The 20,745-nt window shown below is 40.1% G+C and overlaps 2 protein-coding genes across 3 annotated transcripts in view; one reads left to right on the top strand and one right to left on the bottom strand.

Moving 5' to 3' along the window:
• The window catches only part of LOC126355982 (probable isocitrate dehydrogenase [NAD] subunit beta, mitochondrial), a 59,301-nt gene extending 57,017 nt beyond the window's left edge, over positions 1–2,284 (bottom strand). Inside the window, exons 1-2 of the mRNA XM_050006597.1 lie at positions 2,196–2,284; positions 1,975–2,034 (exon numbers count right to left, since the gene is read on the bottom strand). Of these exons, the coding sequence (XP_049862554.1) occupies positions 1,975–2,034; positions 2,196–2,276 (141 nt within the window). The 5' untranslated portion in view covers positions 2,277–2,284. The remainder of the gene's footprint in view (positions 1–1,974; positions 2,035–2,195) is intronic.
• Positions 2,285–2,527: 243 nt separating this feature from the next.
• The window catches only part of LOC126355983 (casein kinase I), a 101,898-nt gene continuing 83,680 nt past the window's right edge, over positions 2,528–20,745 (top strand). The window contains exons 1-2 of one of the 2 annotated variants that reach the window (XM_050006599.1): positions 2,528–2,757; positions 3,067–3,173. In XM_050006599.1, the coding sequence (XP_049862556.1) occupies positions 2,635–2,757; positions 3,067–3,173 (230 nt within the window). In that variant the 5' untranslated portion in view covers positions 2,528–2,634. The remainder of the gene's footprint in view (positions 2,758–3,066; positions 3,174–20,745) is intronic. The other variant, XM_050006600.1, reaches the window with a different exon arrangement.

Here is a 20,745-nt window from a genome sequence, read left to right as displayed (position 1 = left end):
CATTCGGTTAAGTCACATATCGGATTTGTCCGCAACACTTCATGTCAACTTCACTCCCCCCCCCCGCAAATGCCAGCGACCTAGCAGTTTTAGTGTCAGAACTGCGTGGTGAAGCCAAACTTTGCAGTTTCTGTTGCCGATTACATCAGCGCTTCCCCTCACATGTCTCTACTCACCACAAAGACCAATCTTGTCATGTAGATTCTTTTTCATTATTTTTAGCAACTGTTTTTGAAGAATGCCGACATGAAGAAGCTGCACATTAATTGCGTTAACGCCACTGGAGTGTTATTTCCTGACATTGGAAATCTTGATATTCCATTCACGCCAAATTCTCCCCCCGCCCCTCCCCGTAGTGCAATCTGACTACTACTTTTGTGTGACATATACTTGTTTCATACAGTCAAAGAGAAAGGCTGGACATGGTGAAAGCTGAAAAGGTAGTAAGATTCCTTCACATGGTGAAAGTAAAATTATGTCCTACTACAATTTCACAGGAACAAATTCAAATAACTTATTTACCGAAAATTGTGAAAAGAAAAATAAAATAAAAATATTGGCACTTGATATTGACGTTTTAATATTGATACATGGGGAAAAATAGCTCACTGATATATATCGATATTTTTTGGAAAAAATATCGGTACTTTATCAACAGCCCCAGTGTACAGAGTTTGGCAGGTTGCTGGTGTGTTCCAGCAATTTTTGTAAGCATGATCATCTAGGATTGGGACTCCCTTGTGCAGGCTGACTTCTGCAGAGGACGCCTGGAATACAGCAACCCACCGACTGCAGATGCAAGTACTGGTGGCAGTGGTAGACTAGTGACTCACCAGGCCACAATAATGGGCTATGTTTGAACCATAGAGCTCAAGTGAAGTTTTCAATATTGGTTTTTGGAGCAACATGCACTTTTGTTAGAGTATGAGCTATATACTTGAGACCACATTTTTGTGGATTCAACTACAGGTGTTCGTTTTGCTATGTATTTATTAGTAGGAGTGTTGTTTATTTGATGCCACCCAAAACCCCCTAATTCCCACAGTTATGCCATAGGAGTAAGTAATTGGATTTAGTTTACATGATATACTTTGTGACATCATAATTGCCAATTTGTAAGATCTGTTTAAAGTGTGTACCACAATTATTAGCGAAAACTGACATGAGTGAAAGTGTACAAAGGAAAGGGGGGAGGGGTGCACCAAATAATAAATCACTTTTGGTGAAAGATATTCTCTAGCTGGTCCTGTCTCCACATCACCAAACTGAGATGTATTTGTCATTTCATGAAATACCTGTTATTCCTTTGAGTAATTAGTAAAAGTTTGTTAGTAAAGAACTGTGGTTCTCAAAATCAAGTTTGACATCCGGGACAGCTCTATGTCTTAACGATTTCTCTAATTCACTCTAGGACTTTACCAGTACAGTCCTACTTCTTACAGTACAAGAATATCCCTTTGTCCTAATAAAAACAAATATTGCACTTTAAACGACAAAACTGTAAATATTATAAATAAGAATAATAGTATATTAAACCCCACAAGAAAAAATGAGTGTTTATGAAAGGGCAGAAAAAGTAGAGAGGTAAGTGTATGCAGAATTTGTTCTTTACACAGTAAAGGAATAATTTATCAAAAAATCATAAAGCTATAAAGTACCGCTGGCCTGACAACACACAAATCTGATTACACTATGCGGTCAAAGACACAGCTATTACAGAAACTAAATCAGGAACAATGTAGCGACTTTCGCAGTCAGGCATCTCACAAAGAGTCAAAAAACCCACACACAATGCGGACCAAATATACCTGTCATCTGGATTTAACAGTTCCACAACTAGCAACATCCAAATCGCAACGCTGACCGAAAAAATGTTATGCAGAATACTAGTGATACATTTCTTCAGACTACTTTACCATAACCCATGCTCAACGGGAACTTTACTCAGTAAGAGAGCTGACGATGTATACTTACTAATGCTGAACACGAACCAGTGACGTGAATATTTCTAACTGGAACTGCTACTTGCTGCGCCTGAAAATGCGAAACTAGTTGTGAAGTTAAACTTCGCATTCAAATACGTAAAACATCTCATGATCTCAATATCGTCTTGTATGTCAAAATTTGCAGAACAAAGAGCAGAATATATTAAATCTGTGGTCATCATTGACCAACTCACTCATTTGATATCTGACCTTGGAAATTATCTTCGCCACAACCGGTCTCAGCAACGCCATTTTACAGCAGAAGAGCTTCTGCGCCCTCTTTAGAAACATTTACAAAATAATTCGCAAGGGTTTTGTTTCAGAGAGGTAGCTAGTCAATATATTCTCTTATCGGAGTATCCAATCAAGCTTCATTACAGGCCCGGTTATTCTCGGAGATACAGGAATTTATTTTAATTGTTCATGAGAGCATTATCTAATTCTCGGTGTAGTCAAAATAGTATTTGTAAAGTAGAATTTAATTGACTCTGGAGTTAGTGACCATGGTGCATTGCTTCGCTTTGTTACGTCAGTAACTCGGAGAGAGATGTCGGCGTGTAGGTGGCAGTGGTAGTGTGTGTGATTATTGATTTAATTTTGTTATTTTGCCTCACTAAATTCCCTACTTAAATACTTAATAAACATAAAAATGGCAAACCCATGTGCTACGGCGAAGGAATTCATCGTTGGTGGAAAATATCGGTTAGTGCGAAAAATCGGTAGTGGTTCGTTTGGTGACATTTATCTGGGCATCAACATTACAAATGGCGAGGTAAAGTCAGTTATTTTCTGCTAGAAACTACGCAAATTGAGCTGAAGCTCTATCAGGGCGTTTGTGAAGTAAAACTAGAACAGACTTAGTATTTGTAAAGATCTTCATTCGAAGGTCTGTAAGTTACTGGCAGCCATCATCAGAGACTTCACTTATAGATGGAAAGAACAACATATGATTCAGAATAAGTGTTTAGCGTAATGTCACAAAACTAGTAATCCATACATTGTGTATACTGTATGTAAGTAGGTGTCTTAAAAGCCATTATATATTGATGCTTGTTGTTAATTGCGTTAACCTCGTTTGTAGGAAGTGGCCGTAAAATTGGAAAACGTCAGGGCCAGACATCCTCAGTTGCTGTACGAAAGCAAATTATACAAGGTCCTGAACGGTGGCGTCGGAATACCACATATACGGTACGTTATAGAGCGTAATTTTACAGTACTTCAGTGTATTGAATCAAATTTATAGTTTCTCAGGTATGACAATTTGTTCTCATAAAGCGTTAGTTAAATTCTGTCGAAGTCTGCGAAACGATTGAGTCGCTACGTTAACTTAAGAAGGAGCGTGTGTGTTGGGAGGTCGCTTTTAAGCACTGTTAATGACATGAAATTTAAGTTGAGTATGAGAAGATAGTATGCAGTTTGGAAGTTGATGAGGGTAAGATACTTGGATAAGTACCCCGATGAAAATTTGATTGGTTTAAAATGTTTAATTGGATCTAAATAGGAAACTCAAAATGGGATATTGAGTCGCACTTTCATGGTGTCTGCATAAGCTCTCTAAAATTCAGAGAGATTACATGTTCCATATTTATAGTGATTCATTTTTTGATTGTTAAATCATAACGCTAACAGAATGTTTACAAAAGTAATTATACTGTTTTCCCTTGGATATTAGTAGACACAGATTACATCACATTGAGAAAGCATTGAAAACTTGTGAACTCCTTTAAATCTGTCAGAAATAAACTCTTACCTACCCTGAGTTGTAAATAGATGTATAATTTTATGAATTACACGTATTGAAAATGAATTATTTTTTATTATTTAACTCAGTGTTTACTTTGGCAACAAAGGATGCCCCCTAGTCACATAGAAAATTTTGTGCAGCGAAGTAGTTTGAACACAGTGAAAAAGTGAAAATCAAGTTGTTTAATACATTTTAGTGAGATACTGTTGTTAATTCTGTTTGCGGAAAATTGCTTTATCTGCAGCAACTACTTGGAAAAGTGTAGCCTATATTACTCTCCCTCAGTAAATGCTGTCATTTGTAGTAGGCACTTAAATTTCTAATGCAAATATTTACATTACTTGCATAATTGTCAAGTTTGCTGCACAGTATTGTAATGATTCTGCCAATCTCAGTATTCATAAAAATTGTACAGAAGTTTGATATCAGGACTTTGTTTACATGTAGTTGATTCAAGCTGTTGTTTGAGAGTTCTTTGTTCTCTCAATTTTGTTATTGAAGAGTGTGATTCCACAGTTGAAGTGTAGCATTTGTATTTGCGTAAACCCAAGATTAAATTCACCATCTGCCTGCATTGGTATAGGTTTCCTGTAGTTTCAGTTGAGGCTGTTACTGGGATGCCCTCTTTAATAACCTCAGTCATTAATGACCTCCTTGTCAAAGTAATTTTACGCTGTGCCCAACTACTCACCTTTCTCCATTTGTCATTTTAACAGTGTGGCTACTTACTGGCATCAGTACTTTTCTGTACTACATTTGTTTCATTTTGTTTACTATGAAGCTTCATTGATGAATCCAATAAGATGCTTTCTATGTAGTCTTACTAAATAACCACTTAACAGACCTCAGTAATTTATATATAGTGTGTATTACCAAAAGATTCTTGGATTTATATGCTAAAAGAGAGGCAAAAGCCTGCTGAATTATGTATTACACAGTGCTTTCGAGGTATCTTAAGGAGTATATTTTATATTTTTTGTGCCATTATTATTCTGTTATAAAAGAATTAAGATGTTTCACATAAAATGGTACATTATGGGAAATATGAAATGTGTTGTATAAATATGAATGCTTCCACATCAGTCTTAATTTCTTTAAAATTATTCTATTTGTACTGTCTGATAATACATCATACTAGATTAAAGATACAACTGTGCTGCAGTGGCCTTCCGTGGGGTGTAGAAGATTCTGTCATATGTGCATACTTAAATATGTAGTCAATATTCTTAAATTTTCACTGAGTCTAATAGTGCCATATTTGTTATAGGGCAGAGGCAGGGACAAAACTAGCCGTGGAAACAACCATGTAATAAGACAGTTTTTTTTTATATTTGGAAAAAATCCTATTAATGAACCTGAACTGCCTGTAGTCTTGTCACAGTTATGCTCATTCTCATTGATGCCTCGTAGTAAAAATTTTATACATAAAAACTTTGAATTTCTACCAGAAAAACAAAATTTTATATTAGAAAATATTTGAAGTCACTAAACATTAGGCTGCCATCAACTCAAAGGCTATTTTGAAGATTAATATTGTCTGTGCCATTGTACTATGTAGAAACAACGCAAGAACATGAACATATAATTTTAAAAACCTACTGTACATCTCGTGCTCTCTCCAACAAATCATTGATTTGTTGCCAGTGTGGCAGGCATAATTCATTGTTACCACATAGCATTTTTGCTGTACTTGCTCACCCAGTCATCAGTCTCAGCAGCTCAGGTTGGTGTTTCCTGTGTAGCAGCAGAAATTTTGTGGAAGCATAGGCTGCAAAGGTTTCCTATTGAAGAAGGGTTGTTTAACATGAGATCCCTCCAGATCTAAATCCATTCTCTTTTTATAGATACAGCAACTGTGCTTAACTATAATTGTCCACTTCATATGTGCTTCCAAGTGGACTCGGGCAGTGTTCAAGACAAGTACAGATTTGGAAGAAATGTTTTGAAGTAGCTGATAAACTGTTTTAGTAATTTTTCCGTGGTTTGCCATAAAGGTATTTAACACTAATGCTATAAAGATTCATCTCTTGGAACATGCACCCCCCCCCCCCCCTCCTCCCCTCAAAAATAAATAAATGCATTCTTGTCCAGGTGAGGTTGTTTTGAATCTCTGATAGCACAATTTTGTACATGTTAATCCTTGACCTTTCATCCAAGAAAGTGAAAGATAAAATATAAATTCACTTTTCTAGGATATTAACTGTTGTCTGATAGCTCACATTCATCTACTTGTGAATAATTACCCACCACAGTTAGGCCATTGCCATTTTAACACATCTGATTTGAAGAGTGTTGAAGCATTTAATAAATTTCTGCAGCACTGGTAGGTAATCAGATAATTAATGAAACAATGTGTTTTGTTCAGTTCTTCAATGATGACATTCAACAGGCTAGTGATGAACATACATAGTCAGTGGTATCTTTTTCCTCCCATTCTGTTTCTTCTACTACTCAGGCTTATAGAGATAACTAGCTGCATGATCATTCCCAACTGATTCAAACTAGAGGAAATAAAACAGTAGTTTCATGATACTTACTTGTGTATTTTAAACACTTCACTGGTTGCACTCAAACGAGGCGGCCTCGAGAGTGAAGCTTTGCCACATTGAGTGTGCTGATATTCTTTGCAGACGTGTCTGTTCACACTGTGTCATAAATGCCGTTAGGCAGCAACTTCAACGTGAAGCCTCAAAATGGCACACTATCACATTCCAGATGATAGTGATCAATAAAGTTTTCATCTCATACGAAGCAATAAATACAGTTTGAAGTTCCTCATCGCCTACGAGATCAGAAAAGTTTGGTTTATTAAGGATAAGGTGAATAGGAAGTTTGAAGGGAATTCAGAAGATTGCATTCTCATTAAGTTGTTGGGTCATTGGGGTCATAAAATGAAATGAGTGTTAGATTCTTGTGGCGAAGAATGAGAAATATTGCAATCTGTAGATGACCCGTTGCTCTCTTTGTCATACAGAAAAAGTTCAGTTAAAATTGATTTAAGACTTACTAATTGTGCTGTCCCATCAGCAGCATTATGATCTCAGTTGGATAGTTCACTAAAGTTCTTTACCAACAACAAGGGAAAGCAAATTCTGAAGTTGCAAAGTAACAAGTACTCTTGAAAATAATATTTTGTCACTTTGATAAGATTTTCATTCGGTATCCATTGTTATTTGCGAAACTTGTCACACAGTGTTCAGCAGTTTCATTGAAATATTACTTATTGTGAAAGAGCAGATTTTTTAAAATTTGGATGTGCATGTCTAGAGTTTGATAGTTTTACTTAACATGTGTTTTATATCCATAAGTGACATAGAACTATAAAATATAGGCACATTAAACCTGCCACACGGTAAAGTTTTTCAGCAGACCATATCTAATAGTTTCCAATGATCAGTAGTATGTATGGAAATGAAGCACCGAGTGTCACAGTGACACGGTGTTTCCACATGCAACAAGACAGTGCTACTAGCAGGGCACATTGAGCCAACCAAGAACCATCTATATTTAACAGATACTTGGATCATGAGGAAAAGACTGGTTCAGTTCTATGATAAATATTTATGATCCAGCTAGTTTTGCAGCATTAGAGCCACATCTTGAGGGATAAATCTGTCTCCTGGTATTTGGATGCCACTTTTACCAAAAGTCAGTTATGTGGAGGCTTCATCCTCCAAATTTATTGTATTTGACTGTTTGTGGTTTCACGTAGTCCTTGTTACAGATCTGCAGCTAAAAATGACCAGAGCGAATACATTTTTTGGCACCAAATGGCGTCAGTGTTGAAATTGAAGAAGTCTGACATTGGCACTCCGCTGTTCTAATGCATATAAACATGTTGCTAACCCTTATGACTCCCTCGCAGTACAGTGATAACAAAGAAACTGCGAGAACTCCATGTGGTAACATGGGTTATTGGCCACACATTGACATAAATAACTCGAAATCCTTATGCTGCATTTGGGAATTATTATTTATTCAAATATGAACATAAATTGAAAGGTAGAGTGAAATATACACAGATTAAACAACTTTGTGTTACTTACGGCTACTACCTAATTCTGGTGAGATATACAGGGTGAGTCAGGCGGTAAGGTACACGTGTTCCTGAACAAAGAACTTCATATGGGTATATGCCTTATTTGGAATGATTTCTGAGATGGAAAACATTTGATATCACTTTTGTGTGTTTTTCTTGAATACCTTGAAAACTACCCCCTCCAGCAAAAACATGTTTGCAGTACAGAATTTAACAACATTAAATTTACTGCAAAAAACTCCTATTGATTTTTTTTCTCTAGTCCTAATAGTTTGAACGAAGAGAGCACAAAAATATTAAAAATTGTGCGATGCACTTGTGCTGTATCTTAGGTAGTTTCTATAGGATATGTCAGTTTGAGGTTGCTTCCTAACTTGGTAGATAAGTGTCCCCTATGAAGCTGTTCATCTTGACTTCTGCTACATTGTATAATGTTGTTGTTGTTGTTGTTGTTGTTGTGGTCTTCAGTCCTGAGACTGGTTTGATGCAGCTCTCCATGCTACTCTATCCTGTGCAAGCTTCTTCATCTCCCAGTACCTACTGCAACCTACATCCTTCTGAATCTGCTTAGTGTACTCATCTCTCGGTCTCCCTCTACGATTTTTACCCTCCACACTGCCCTCCAATGCTAAATTTGTGATCCCTTGATGCCTCAAAACATGTCGTACCAACCGATCCCTTCTTCTAGTCAAGTTGTGCCACAAACTTCTCTTCTCCCCAATCCTATTCAATACCTCCTCATTAGTTACGTGATCTATCCACCTTATCTTCAGTATTCTTCTGTAGCATCACATTTCGAAAGCTTCCATTCTCTTCTTGTCCAAACTAGTTATCGTCCATGTTTCACTTCCATACATGGCTGCACTCCAAACAAATATTTTCAGAAATGACTTCCTGACACTTAAATCTATATTCGATGTTAACAAATTTCTCTTCTTCAGAAACGCTCTCCTTGCCATTGCCAGTCTACATTTTATATCCTCTCTACTTCGACCATCATCAGTTATTTTACTTCCTAAATAGCAAAACTCCTTTACTACTTTAAGTGTCTCATTTCCTAATCTAATTCCCTCAGCATCACCCGATTTAATTGGACTACATTCCATTATCCTCGTTTTGCTTTTGTTGATGTTCATCTTATATCCTCCTTTCAAGACACTGTCCATTCCGTTCAACTGCTCTTCCCAGTCCTTTGCCTTCTCTGACAGAATTACAATGTCATCGGCGAACCTCAAAGTTTTTACTTCGTCTCCATGAATTTTAATACCTACTCCAAATTTTTCTTTTGTTTCCTTTACTGCTTGCTCAATATACAGATTGAATAACATCGGGGAGAGGCTACAACCCTGTCTCACTCCTTTCCCAACCACTGCTTCCCTTTCATGCCCCTCGAGTCTTATGACTGCCATCTGGTTTCTGTACAAATTGTAAATAGCCTTTCGCTCCCTGTATTTTACCCCTGCCACCTTTAGAATTTGAAAAAGAGTATTCCAGTCAACATTGTCAAAAGCTTTCTCTAAGTCTACAAATGCTAGGAACGTAGGTTTGCCTTTTCTTAATCTAGCTTCTAAGATAACTCGTAAGGTCAGTATTGCCTCACGTGTTCCAACATTTCGACGGAATCCAAACTGATCCTCCCCGAGGTCTGCATCTACCAGTTTTTCCATTCGTCTGTAAAGAATTCGCGTTAGTATTTTGCAGCTGTGACTTATTAAACTGATAGTTCGGTAATTTTCACATCTGTCAGCACCTGCTTTCTTTGGGATTGGAATTATTATATTCTTCTTGAAGTCTGAGGGTATTTCGCCTGTCTCATACATCTTGCTCACCAGCTGGTAGAGTTTTGTCAGGACTGGCTCTCCCAAGGCCGTCAGTAGTTCTAATGGAATGTTGTCTACTCCGGGGGCCTTGTTTCGACTCAGGTCTTTCAGTGCTCTGTCAAACTCTTCACGCAGTATCGTATCACCCATTTCGTCTTCATCTACATCCTCTTCCATTTCCATAATATTGTCCTCAAGTACATCACCCTTGTATAAAGCTTCTATATACTCCTGCCACCTTTCTGCCTTCCCTTCTTTGCTTAGAACTGGGTTGCCATCTGAGCTCTTGATATTCATACACGTGGTTCTCTTCTCTCCAAAGGTCTCTTTAATTTTCCTGTAGGCAGTATCTATCTTACATCAAATAAATAACAAAGTATCTTTAGCATGTTGGACCTCAGAAGTCATTCGGAGTAGGGCATATATCCATATAAAGATTTTTTAGCCACTATAACCCTTCAAAGCATGTACCTTCCCCCCATCAACTCGCCCTGTATAGGTGCAGTATCCTGCCATCTGACAGACATCTGAATTCCTCTCCAATTCCTGAGTGTGTCCATGTCATCACGTTATAACAACAGTTTTGACGTAGAGTTTTGCTTCATACACACCATTAATAACAAATGAAGGCACTATAATTCTCTTGATAGTGGTGCAAGTTTTACTCCACCACCCCACCCCCATCTTAATGGTGGTAACAGTAATTAGTGTGAAAATCGTTAGTGCCACTGCTGAACTGAATTAATATTAAATGTCTGTAGTATGTATATCAGTTTCAGTGCCAGGTTTGCAGTCCATTGGCACTGTGATTTTCCCAGAAGATCTGTTAGTGGCCATAGAAGTGTCCCGTCTCCCATTTATAGTTTGATGTAAATGTCTACAGACAAAGCTACATTGTGATCAAGTAATTTGAAGTTGCATTTTGTTGATCTCCATATGTATTACCATGTAACTGAAATATTGTTTGTGTGCAAAGACATACTGTCTTGCATGGATATACCCGGAGAGAGGGAGTGAGTGGGGGGGGGGGGGGGGGCGGTAGGTGTAGTGCCCCTCACCTCAGTCCAGAAAATTGCTCGGCCACACAGACCAGTGTCACTTCAGTATCAGTTTGAAGAAAGAAAAAACATTTCGTGGATATTGACTAATAACCCTTTGTAGTAAAACCTGAACACCATTTCTCTATACACCACAAAACTAGAAGGAATTATGCCACTGAATTCACTCATATCTAGTATACGCTCATGCTGTCTTAAGATAATTTTCAGTTGTCAGGGTATTTAACATACACAATTTAAAACGATGTGCAAAAACTTGTACAATAGCTGTCAGGTTGCTTTTTGGGAGATGTGTTCATCAGGCCTCAATAACACGGATTTGTTTTGGAAAACTTTAGCACTCCCTAGATGGTTTATGTCATATAACCATACGTCCCTAAAAGCAATAAGTAAGCATTTGGATGCTGTTGATGTAGTACTTGGGGTGCTAATTATTTGAAGAAGAAAAAAATGAAGATACAAATTCACCTGTAGAAAGATGCATATGGAAAGTTAAGGTTCAGTGAAGAAGACATTTACCACACCCTTGTGTGTGTTCTTAGTTAAGTGCCTACTGTGCATTACAGGAAATTCGACTGGTGCCCTTATTCCTTTTCTATGAATGTTATTTATTTCTTTTCAGTTCACTTTCGTTTAAAAGTCTTTTGTCATACACTCGACTACAGCTGTTAAAATATTCTATGTTTCTACAATGAACACTTTTTCATTTTTTCCACTCCTCTGTACTCAGAACGGCAAAAAAACAAAAACAAAAACAAAATATAACTTTAAAGAATCAAAATGAAGCTCGTTAGCAGAGCTCATTGTCTGTACTTCAGGAAATCTCGTGAGAGAGTTGGGAGGATATTGCACAATAAGGCCCTCAGGCGTCACAATATTTCATGTATTGCGCAATATATTTTTAAAGTTTCTGAACCTCTCAGTAATATTTCCCAACCTTTCAAGCCAAGTTGCGCATATTCCTTTCTATTGCGCAGCCGGAATAGTGCTCACATTAGCTGGTTGGTAGTTTTGATGGCGGCCATTGTGTGTAGGAAGTAGCCTCTATAGGCGCGCGAAGGAGCTGGCGCGCCGTCAGCTGGCAGCCGCGTGCATTTCTGGCCGCCACCGCCGCGCCCCGCCCCGCTTTGTCGTCGCGCGGGGCACACGCGGCCTTTCTCCGCCGGCCTCGACTCGCCGTGCCTGGTCGGGGCCACTAGGCGTCTCCGCCCCCGCCGCGCCAGTCCATTTATGCCCGTTACTCTTTAGCGTCAGCACTTTCGGATGCCTCCGCTCTTCCCGTGTACACGCGTTATAAGCTTTGTAGCGTAGGTTGTATATTACTCCACTTGGGCAGTGAAATTAAATTTTAATATCACTTGGGACCTGAAATTTTACACACACACACACACACACACACACACACACACACACACACACACACACACACACTGCAAATAGATTTTACGGAGTGGCCAACTTCGCCTTTTTTTTCATACTTAACAGAATTTGAAGCTCAGGTCCCAAACATCCATTTGCTGGATAAGTACAGTGAGCTTTTCAAAAATTGGCGAGCAAAACTACATTGACGATTACGAATCGATGTTAAGCATAAAAAGTTTAGAAAGTCAACCTCATAGCTATGCCAATTTTCCTTCAAAACAAAAAGTTTCCGTATGTAGAGTTTACTCCTATAATCGCAAGGTTGCCGTTTCGAGTCTACTTAGAAGCTATCTTTTCAATTTTTTTATTGTGTCCATTATCAAACAAGTATTGAATCGTTTTCAATGTGACTCATTGGTAAAATCTACGAATCCAAATGTCATGGGTTCGATCTCAGTTCAGTCCGAGTGATTTGTCACCAATCACTTTCTTCACCTCTAGCAATGTTTGTTTAACGTGAAAAACTCGGGAGTCTACATTAAACTGTAGATTACAGTACATTTGACAACGTAGTTAGAGATCTGAGGCGGGCAACCTCCGTACGCCAAGCACGGTCATGTTCGAACTTGCATTCGGATGGCTGACAGCGTTACCTTAATTTTTAACGGGAATAAAATATTTTAATTCCTAGACTCTTCAACATCAATATTCACAATAAATTAAAATTTTGCACAAAAATGTGAAATGTCTTACGGTAAATAAAAATATCAGTAATATGGTTTTCAAATTCGTCATATTGATTCGTAATAATATTTATTAATGAAAAAGTATGTTCTGTGAAGTTTCTCATTTTTGTAACAATTTTTAATGTATTGTTACTACGCAAATTTTCATGGAATTAGTGGTTTTAAAAATACTTTTATTAAAAAATTGTGGTCAAGTATTTGTTGATAAATGTTTGATTCTTATAACAAAGAATACAAATAAAGATAAAAAAGCTTCCAGTGAGAGCAGAAAAAGAACCTTGTGATTACAGTACACCAACACCTTGCACGCAGATACAGACGGCAGTTAACTTTCGAAACTTTGTATACTTTACACTGCTCATGAATCTTTAGTGTTTTTTCAGTGTGTTTTTGAGAAGCGCACAGGCCATGTCCTTAAAGTCATAAAAGTATCAAGAAAATGTAAGATTTCCAGTTCGTGAAGACCCCTTGGAAATTATGTGAAGCTGTTGTCATAATGAGGCATATCCTGTTGTCTTACGTGTTGTGTTAATTTTTGCATTGACCAAGCCAGGAAGACCACTCGACACCTAACGCGCTACCGAATTACACTGCCCGCACAACGCACACTGGTCAATATACACGGTCAGAACCGGCCTTGGAAGGCCCAGTGGGACCGACCGACCGCCGTGTCATCCTTAGGCTATGCGAATATGTGATCAGCACACCGCACTCCCGGCCGCTGCTTCTGTCAAGTATTACCCCCCCCCCCCCCCCCCCCCCTCAGATTTAGTTATAAGTTGGCACAGTCAATAGGCCTTGAAGCACAGAACACAGATTAATCGAGAAAACAGGAAGAAGTTGTGTGGAACTATGAAAAAAATACAAACTGAGTAGTCCATGTGCAAGATAGGCAATATCAAGGACAGTATGACGTCAGGAGCGCCGTCGTCCCGTGGTTAGCTTGAGCAGCTGTGGAACGAGAGGGTCTTGCCTCAAGTCTTCGCTCGAGTGAAAAGTTTACGTTCTTAATTTTCGCAGAGCTATGACCTGTCCGTTCGTTCATTGACGTCTTTGTTCATTGTAATAAATTTAGTGTCCGTGTTTTGCTACCGCACCGCAAAACCGTGCGATTGTTATTGAAGTCGCGAGCTATATTTGCTGGATTCATATTGCCGAAGGAATACATCTCACGTATTTAATGCACTCTCGTCCTTGGTAGCGATCAGTCAACTGCCAGCCAGGGATGCTGCTAAATACTCTCTTCCGTGCGCTGTTGTCTATTGACGACGTGTGTTTCGATGTTTGTTTAGGTGTAGCGTCCCCATACTACGGCGCAGTTACGTCGCATCGGACGTACGGACTGACAGATAAGTCTGAAAATAAAAAAAATAAACTTTTCACTCGAGGTAGGACTTGAACCAAGGACCTCTCGCTCCGTAGCTGCTCACGCTAGCCACGGGACCACGGCGCTCTTGAGCTACTACTATCCTTGATATTGCCTATGTTGCACATGGGCTACTCAGTTTGTATATTTTGCTTATTTTTCCATAGTTCCACGCAACTCCTTCCTCCTGTTTTCTCGATTGATCTGTGTTCAGTGTTTCAAGGCCTATTCACTGTGCCAACTTATAACTAAATCTGAGGGGGGTGCGATGGGGTGGTTCCCTTGTCAGTTGACCTGAGGACTGCGTGCACCAGGCTTGCCAACAGCGCCACCTAGCCAAGTACAGAGTTTAATTTAAGGCCGTTTCCGGAGAGGAATTTCAGGTAAAGTATGATGAGATGAGAGTATGTTATATGAGTATCCAATTCTGTCAACGACATCGATAAAACTCGAAAGCCTTAGGTCATATAGGGTATGTGCTTCAGCATCTTTTTCTCCACGATCTTTTAGATCGTAAAATTTACGTAGCAAGAACACTAGTTGAATATTAGCGAACTGTGTGGACAGCAACTGTGTGACGCGTCTGTGCGGTGGTGACTGTTTGACTTTTGGATAAATGACACTTTAGAAATGATACAGTGCGCTAGCCGATGGCAAGGCTGTCGTAGGCAAAAGATCTGACCACGAAGAGCCCTTGTACAGCTTCCGGTTAATTCTTAAGGCGGACCTCGCCAAACGTGAATGTTCGTGGACGAGGAGCTGGTGACGTCACAGCGTGAAATTCCATGTTACGCTATATTGCGAAGCGTGCAAGGAAGAATCTGACTGGTACTTTCTTTTCTTCGTGAAGAGGAACGTCGCCAGTGACGTGCGGCATAGGTTGTACGTAACAAACAGAACGTAGGAGACGCCATATTGTATTAAAATCATACCTGTATGGTGCTGAGCTCTGTATTTGGTGGTTTTTATATTACAGCGTACGTGGTATATTATATGCTGTTTGAAACCACGTTGTGAAGATCTCTAGAAAACATGTCGTTTTTATAAATGGAAAGGTTTCCTGCGTTCGATTTTTGTATTATAACTTGAACGCTGTGAAAGTATGTCGTTTAAATGTTACGGCTCATTATCAAAAGCGTGTTGTTTTTGGTGCACTCTGTTATACTTAAATATCACATAACATCTGTGGACGCAGTCTTTAGACATAGGTGACAGTTATATACCAAGAAGCTTACCTGCTGGAGTCTTGCTATAACCGTAGCGTAACTGATAGTGCCGTGAGCTGTGAAGAGAAAGGTAACCGGTTCTGTAAGGCTATTAGCAATTTGTTTTTCTTCACCGTGTGTGTTCTAAAAGTATCTGGGAATTGATCATCAATAGAAGCATGATCTCTACTACTCGATATGTTTATTATAAATAATGTATTTGCTGCAATTCTAGTTGCATATGCCAGCGACTGGATTGTTAACTCAGTGGCCAGAAGTCTTGACGTGGCTGCGTCTGCCAGAAGAAAAAGCTGCACACAGCAGAACTTGTGTAAAAGATGTTACTAACTCTTGGTTTTGTGAATTGTCTCATGCTTATATCTTACCAGTAAATATTATTTTCAGTGATGGTGAGCAGCTTAGAAAATTATTTCCTGTTCCATTCGAATGAAATAGCGATACGAAAATCAATCGTGAAATCTATGTGATGAAATACGTTACATCAGAGTGACGGTAGTAAACACTACGAATACGGGAATAATGCACGCGGAAATTGACGTTAGACACTATACTTACACTCTATTAAATTTTAAACTGAAAATGTGAGAGAGATTAAATTACATTAAGAGCCTCTACTAGTACGTTTCTAGATATTTTCCCGTGTATGTGCTGTTCCTCAACCAGCAGTTCGCAGTTCAAGCCGTGGACGAGTCATGTCTTACTAGCGATTTTCTCTGCCTTTCTTCGGCGATCGCTACAGTGTTAACGCAACTATTTCACGCGCATCTATTTTCGTAAACAAACTGTGATTAGCGCGCCAGTTTCAGCGAAGTGCCGCCGGAGTGCGTTGCGATCGCACCCTTGTGACGACGGCTTTAGTCTTTCGATCAGGACCCCTATCACCAACACCTCGCTACGACCCTTTTTCCCAGTCCTCTTTTTCCAGTCTACGAAAGTGCCTCCACAGGATAACCGATTTGCACCCATTCGTGCCGAACGATATTTTCGCGTCGAAAGGAATTTTGAACAGTTTCGGGCTGTCTGCCTACCCAGTAGTGACACGTTCTAATGGTACAGTTGTTCTGAAGACGATTAAGAACTACTGGTTCAGACGTAGTTGTGAGGGTTCTGGTCAACGGTATTTACTTCTTGACCAGACGATATGTAATTTGGATCTATTAAATGATTCATTGAAGTGGTCTATGGTATAAATGAACGTGTCTGGAAGGAATGTATATTAAGAGACTCGATAAAGTTGAAAGTAGCAACAACATACAGTAGCTATGTTTGTACGTTAATAACTAATTCGACAAGTTTCTTCGGAAATGGGAAAGAAAATAGAATCGCGAGCAGGAGATTCTGGCAGAATTGAAGCTTTGAGAGTGTCGTATGAAACTTCTTGCAAGAATAGCTCAACCTGTTAAGACAATTGCCGCGGAAGATAAGTGTTCAGTTCGAATGCCGATCCAGAATACAGTTTCAGTTCAGTGACACTCCATAGTCTATGGTAATTATCAGAGGCCAGATAAATTCCTCGGAAGAACTCAGGAGCAGCATAAAGAGGCCCTCACACGCTCCATATTTTGAAACAATAATATATTATCAACTGGGAAGTGCGAGCGAAGACTGCACTACTGTTAACGAACATGTCTGCGCTCAACAATATGGAACTCTCGTGTATTGCGATTGATTGCGTACCTACCAGAATACAAGCAGAAATTGCGCGAAAGTAAGTATGTGAAGCTTTCAGTGAATATGGATTAGGGGCTCGTTCAGGGCAGTATGATACGTAAACTACTAATTAAAATTAAACAAGTGAACTGTGTAATTTACCGTGTCCACGTGGCATTCACGTAATTCTTTGCAATAACAACTGTGTTATTTATTAATTACTAATCGAAAACTTACATGATCATATATCTATACTATGACAACCGCTGCAAGAAAAATAAAAATAAATGCTCATTGGACAGCTCACTTGATCTTATTTCTCAGTTCTGAAACTGCTACAAATAAAATATTTCTGCGTGTTTTCGTGACGCCGTGACCTCTGTTTCCTCTGCTGTTGGGACAAAAGAGGTATAGGGAGCAGTCAAATGAAAACGGAACGTCTGCCACAACGGGACCATAGAATCGTTCGACTCAAAAGTAATCACCGCAAGTGTTAAAACATTTATTCCACTGGGATTAGGGACGGTCAACTCTTATTTCGTAGAGCGGTCGGCCGCTAATGGATCCACAACCGCATTCACTCTTGCATTTCCTCATCCGTCTGAAACCGACGTCCACGCATTACTTTCTTCAGGTCGCGAAAGATGTGTAAATCACACGATGAAAGATCCGTGCTGTACGAAGGATGTTGCAATGTTTACCAAACAAGGCATCGAATCGTAGCCTTTCAGCCGATTGGCAGTATAGGGGCGGCCGCTATCGTGCAACAGGATGCTCCCTGTTGTAGAGTTCCTCGAGCGTGGAACTACAATCAATGCGCAACTCTATGAAGACACACTGCAGAAAGCACGACGCGCTCGAAAGTCAGGACCAGGAATTCGGTCGGACGGAATCACCCTGTTGCACAATACCGCCCATCCCCCCGCTGCTAATCGGAAGACGGTCGCACTTCTGCGGTTTTGTTGGGAAACACTGCAATAACCTCCGTGCACCACGTATGTTTCACAGTGTGATTCTTACATAATTTGCAACCTGAAAAAGGAATGCAAGAACGTCGGTTTGTCGGACGAGGAAGTGCAAGAGTGGTTGCGGTTGAGGATCAGTCAGCGGCCGACCCCGTTCTGCGAAAGAGGAGTTGATCGGCTCGTCTCCCGGCGGGATAAACGTCTTAACGTTTGCGGTGATTGATTTTGAGTGGAACCGTTCTATGATCACGAAGTGGCTGGTGTTTGGTTTTCATTTGACTTCAGTGCATACCTGACGTTTCCTGATAAAGCTGTAATTTTGTGTCTTAAAGTATGACAGTGTGCTACATCTTCCAGCTCACTTTTTATATTTGTCATTTTTCGGTTATTTGCGGAAATTCATTCGGAGGTAATTGAATTCCTTTTGGTCTCTGCAATACCGTGTACTGTGCAATACCACCCTTACCCTTATTTTTGAAGCTCTGCAGCCTTCTTCATTATATTGCGCAAACCGTGAGTACCTAGCCCAGGCGGGTCAGTATTACTGCTCAATAAATGCGGATCATGTGAGGGGCCTCGTAAGATTAGGAAATGAAAGTCGCGTAGACTTAAGGCCAGTGACCTTTATAATTTATTCAGTTATAGAAATCATCTTAGTCACATATTGGTTCATTAAAATTCATGGCTGCTGTCGGCTTTGCAGCCATCATCAAATCCAATTAGTGCAGCAGCGGCACCTACGCAGGCACACATCAATACATCAGAAGTTCACAACTATGCAACTGATCTGAATGCAGGCAGAATCCAGTGGACTGCGAATGTGCACCAGAGATCAAAGGCACGTCAGGAGCGCCCTACGGAAGTGTCATAGGACCATTCTTGTTCGCCATCTACGTAATCTATTGGATAATGTTTTGAACAGCTAGTTCGGCAGCTGACACGCAATGGAAATAGCGTAGACCTTGTAGCTACAAATAGGCCGGAGTTTATTGATATCGTCAGTATAGAAACGGGGATTAGCGGTCATGCCGTCATAGCAACTATTGTTACGGAAGTTAATAAATCAGCCAAGCAGAATTGGAGATTTTTTTTGCTAGAAATATCAGGTTTTTTCAAGTTTAAATTTGGCCGTGCCGCCCCTTCGTTAGTCTTTCTCTGGGTCCTAAGTTATGTGCGCATCCCACCAGGGAATGAACTGGCTGACCGTTTGGGTAGAGGGACAGATATCCCCCCGCCCAATTCTTTTTAAAGTTCCAGTTGCAGACATGCGGATACACATCACATCACATCTCTCCTTGCCCAAAAGTCGATTGACATCTGGTGCGCTACAGCTCTCAGTAATAAACTCCGCACATTCAAGGAGACTATTGCAGTTTGTCACTCTTCCTTCCGCTCCTTTCGGTAGGAGTCCACTGTCTTATGCCGTCTGTGCATTGGTCATACCAGGTTCACCCATTGTTTCCTCGTGCGTAACGAACCACCCACAGTCCCACACCACAATGTAGCTGTGGAGCCAGACCAGAATGACAGTATTCCATGTATTTGTGGAATGTCTCTTTCTTTTGGCCCTTTGATTCCGTGTTCTTAACATTAGCAGACGATTCACGGGTGGTTGGACTGTTCCTCAGTTTCCTTCGTGAAAATTTTTTATTTTCAGTTACAAGGTTTTGCTTTCCTCCTGGAGCAGGAGTCTGCAAATACCGCTTATTTATCCTACGGTTTTTTCAAGTTTAAATTTGGCGTATTCTTTCATGCTTCTACTGCGTGCGTTTTTAGCTCCCTCACTTTATAGTTTGACCCTTCTGACTGGATCTGCCCACTTTTATCGGACGCCTCTATCTTGCGCACATAACTTTACGATCGCGGGACTGATGACCTCGCAGTTTAGTCCCATAACACCCCGTCCCCCACTCAGTCAAATGATACATTGCGAACTGTGGATGAAAGTCAAAAACTTCCAGCATTTGACACGGTGCGCCATTGCAAGCTATTAACGAAGGTACGAGCACATGGAATAGGTTCACAGATGGGTGAGTGGCGTGAAGATTTCCCAAACTGTAAAACACAGTTCGTTGTCCTTGAGGAGTATTCAGCGGAGACACATTATCGTCAGGAGTGCCGCAGAGGAGTATGACTGGACTGCTGTTGTACTCTATGTACATAAATGATTTGCGGACAGAACAGCCAGCAATGTGCGGTTGTTTGCTGATGATGTTGTCATGTACAGGAAAGCATCGAAGTTGAGTGACCGTAAGAGGCTACAAGATGATTTGACAAAATATCTAGTTGTGATGAATGGTACCTAGATCCGAATCTAGAAAAACGCAAGTTAATGTGAATGAGTAGGAAAAAAACCAGACATGTAATGTTCGGATATAGTATTACTACTTTGACACAAACATGTCGTTTAAATAGCTCTGTGTAATGTCGCAAAACGATATCAAATGGAACGAGCATGTGATAACTGTGGTAGGGAAGGCGAATGGTCGGCTTCGATTTATTGGGAAAACTTGGGGAAAGTGTGGTTTATCTGTAAGGGAGACCACATATAGCCGGCCGCCGTGGCGGAGCGGTTCTAGGCGCTTCAGTCCGGAACCGCGCTGCTGCTACGGTCGGAGGTTCGAGTACTGCCTCGGGCGTGGATGTGTGTGATGTCTTTGGGTTGGTTAGGTTTAAGTAGTTCTAAGTGTAAGAGACTGAAGATCTCAGATGTTTAGTCCTATAGTGCTTGGAGCCATTTGAACCATTTTTAGACCACATATAGGACGATAGTGCGACCTATTG

This window comes from Schistocerca gregaria, chromosome 3, assembly GCF_023897955.1.
Source record: "Schistocerca gregaria isolate iqSchGreg1 chromosome 3, iqSchGreg1.2, whole genome shotgun sequence".
Taxonomy (NCBI): Eukaryota; Metazoa; Arthropoda; class Insecta; order Orthoptera; family Acrididae; genus Schistocerca; species Schistocerca gregaria.
The sequence above is the reverse complement of the archived record's forward strand: the minus strand, read 5'-3'. Positions and strand labels throughout refer to the sequence as shown.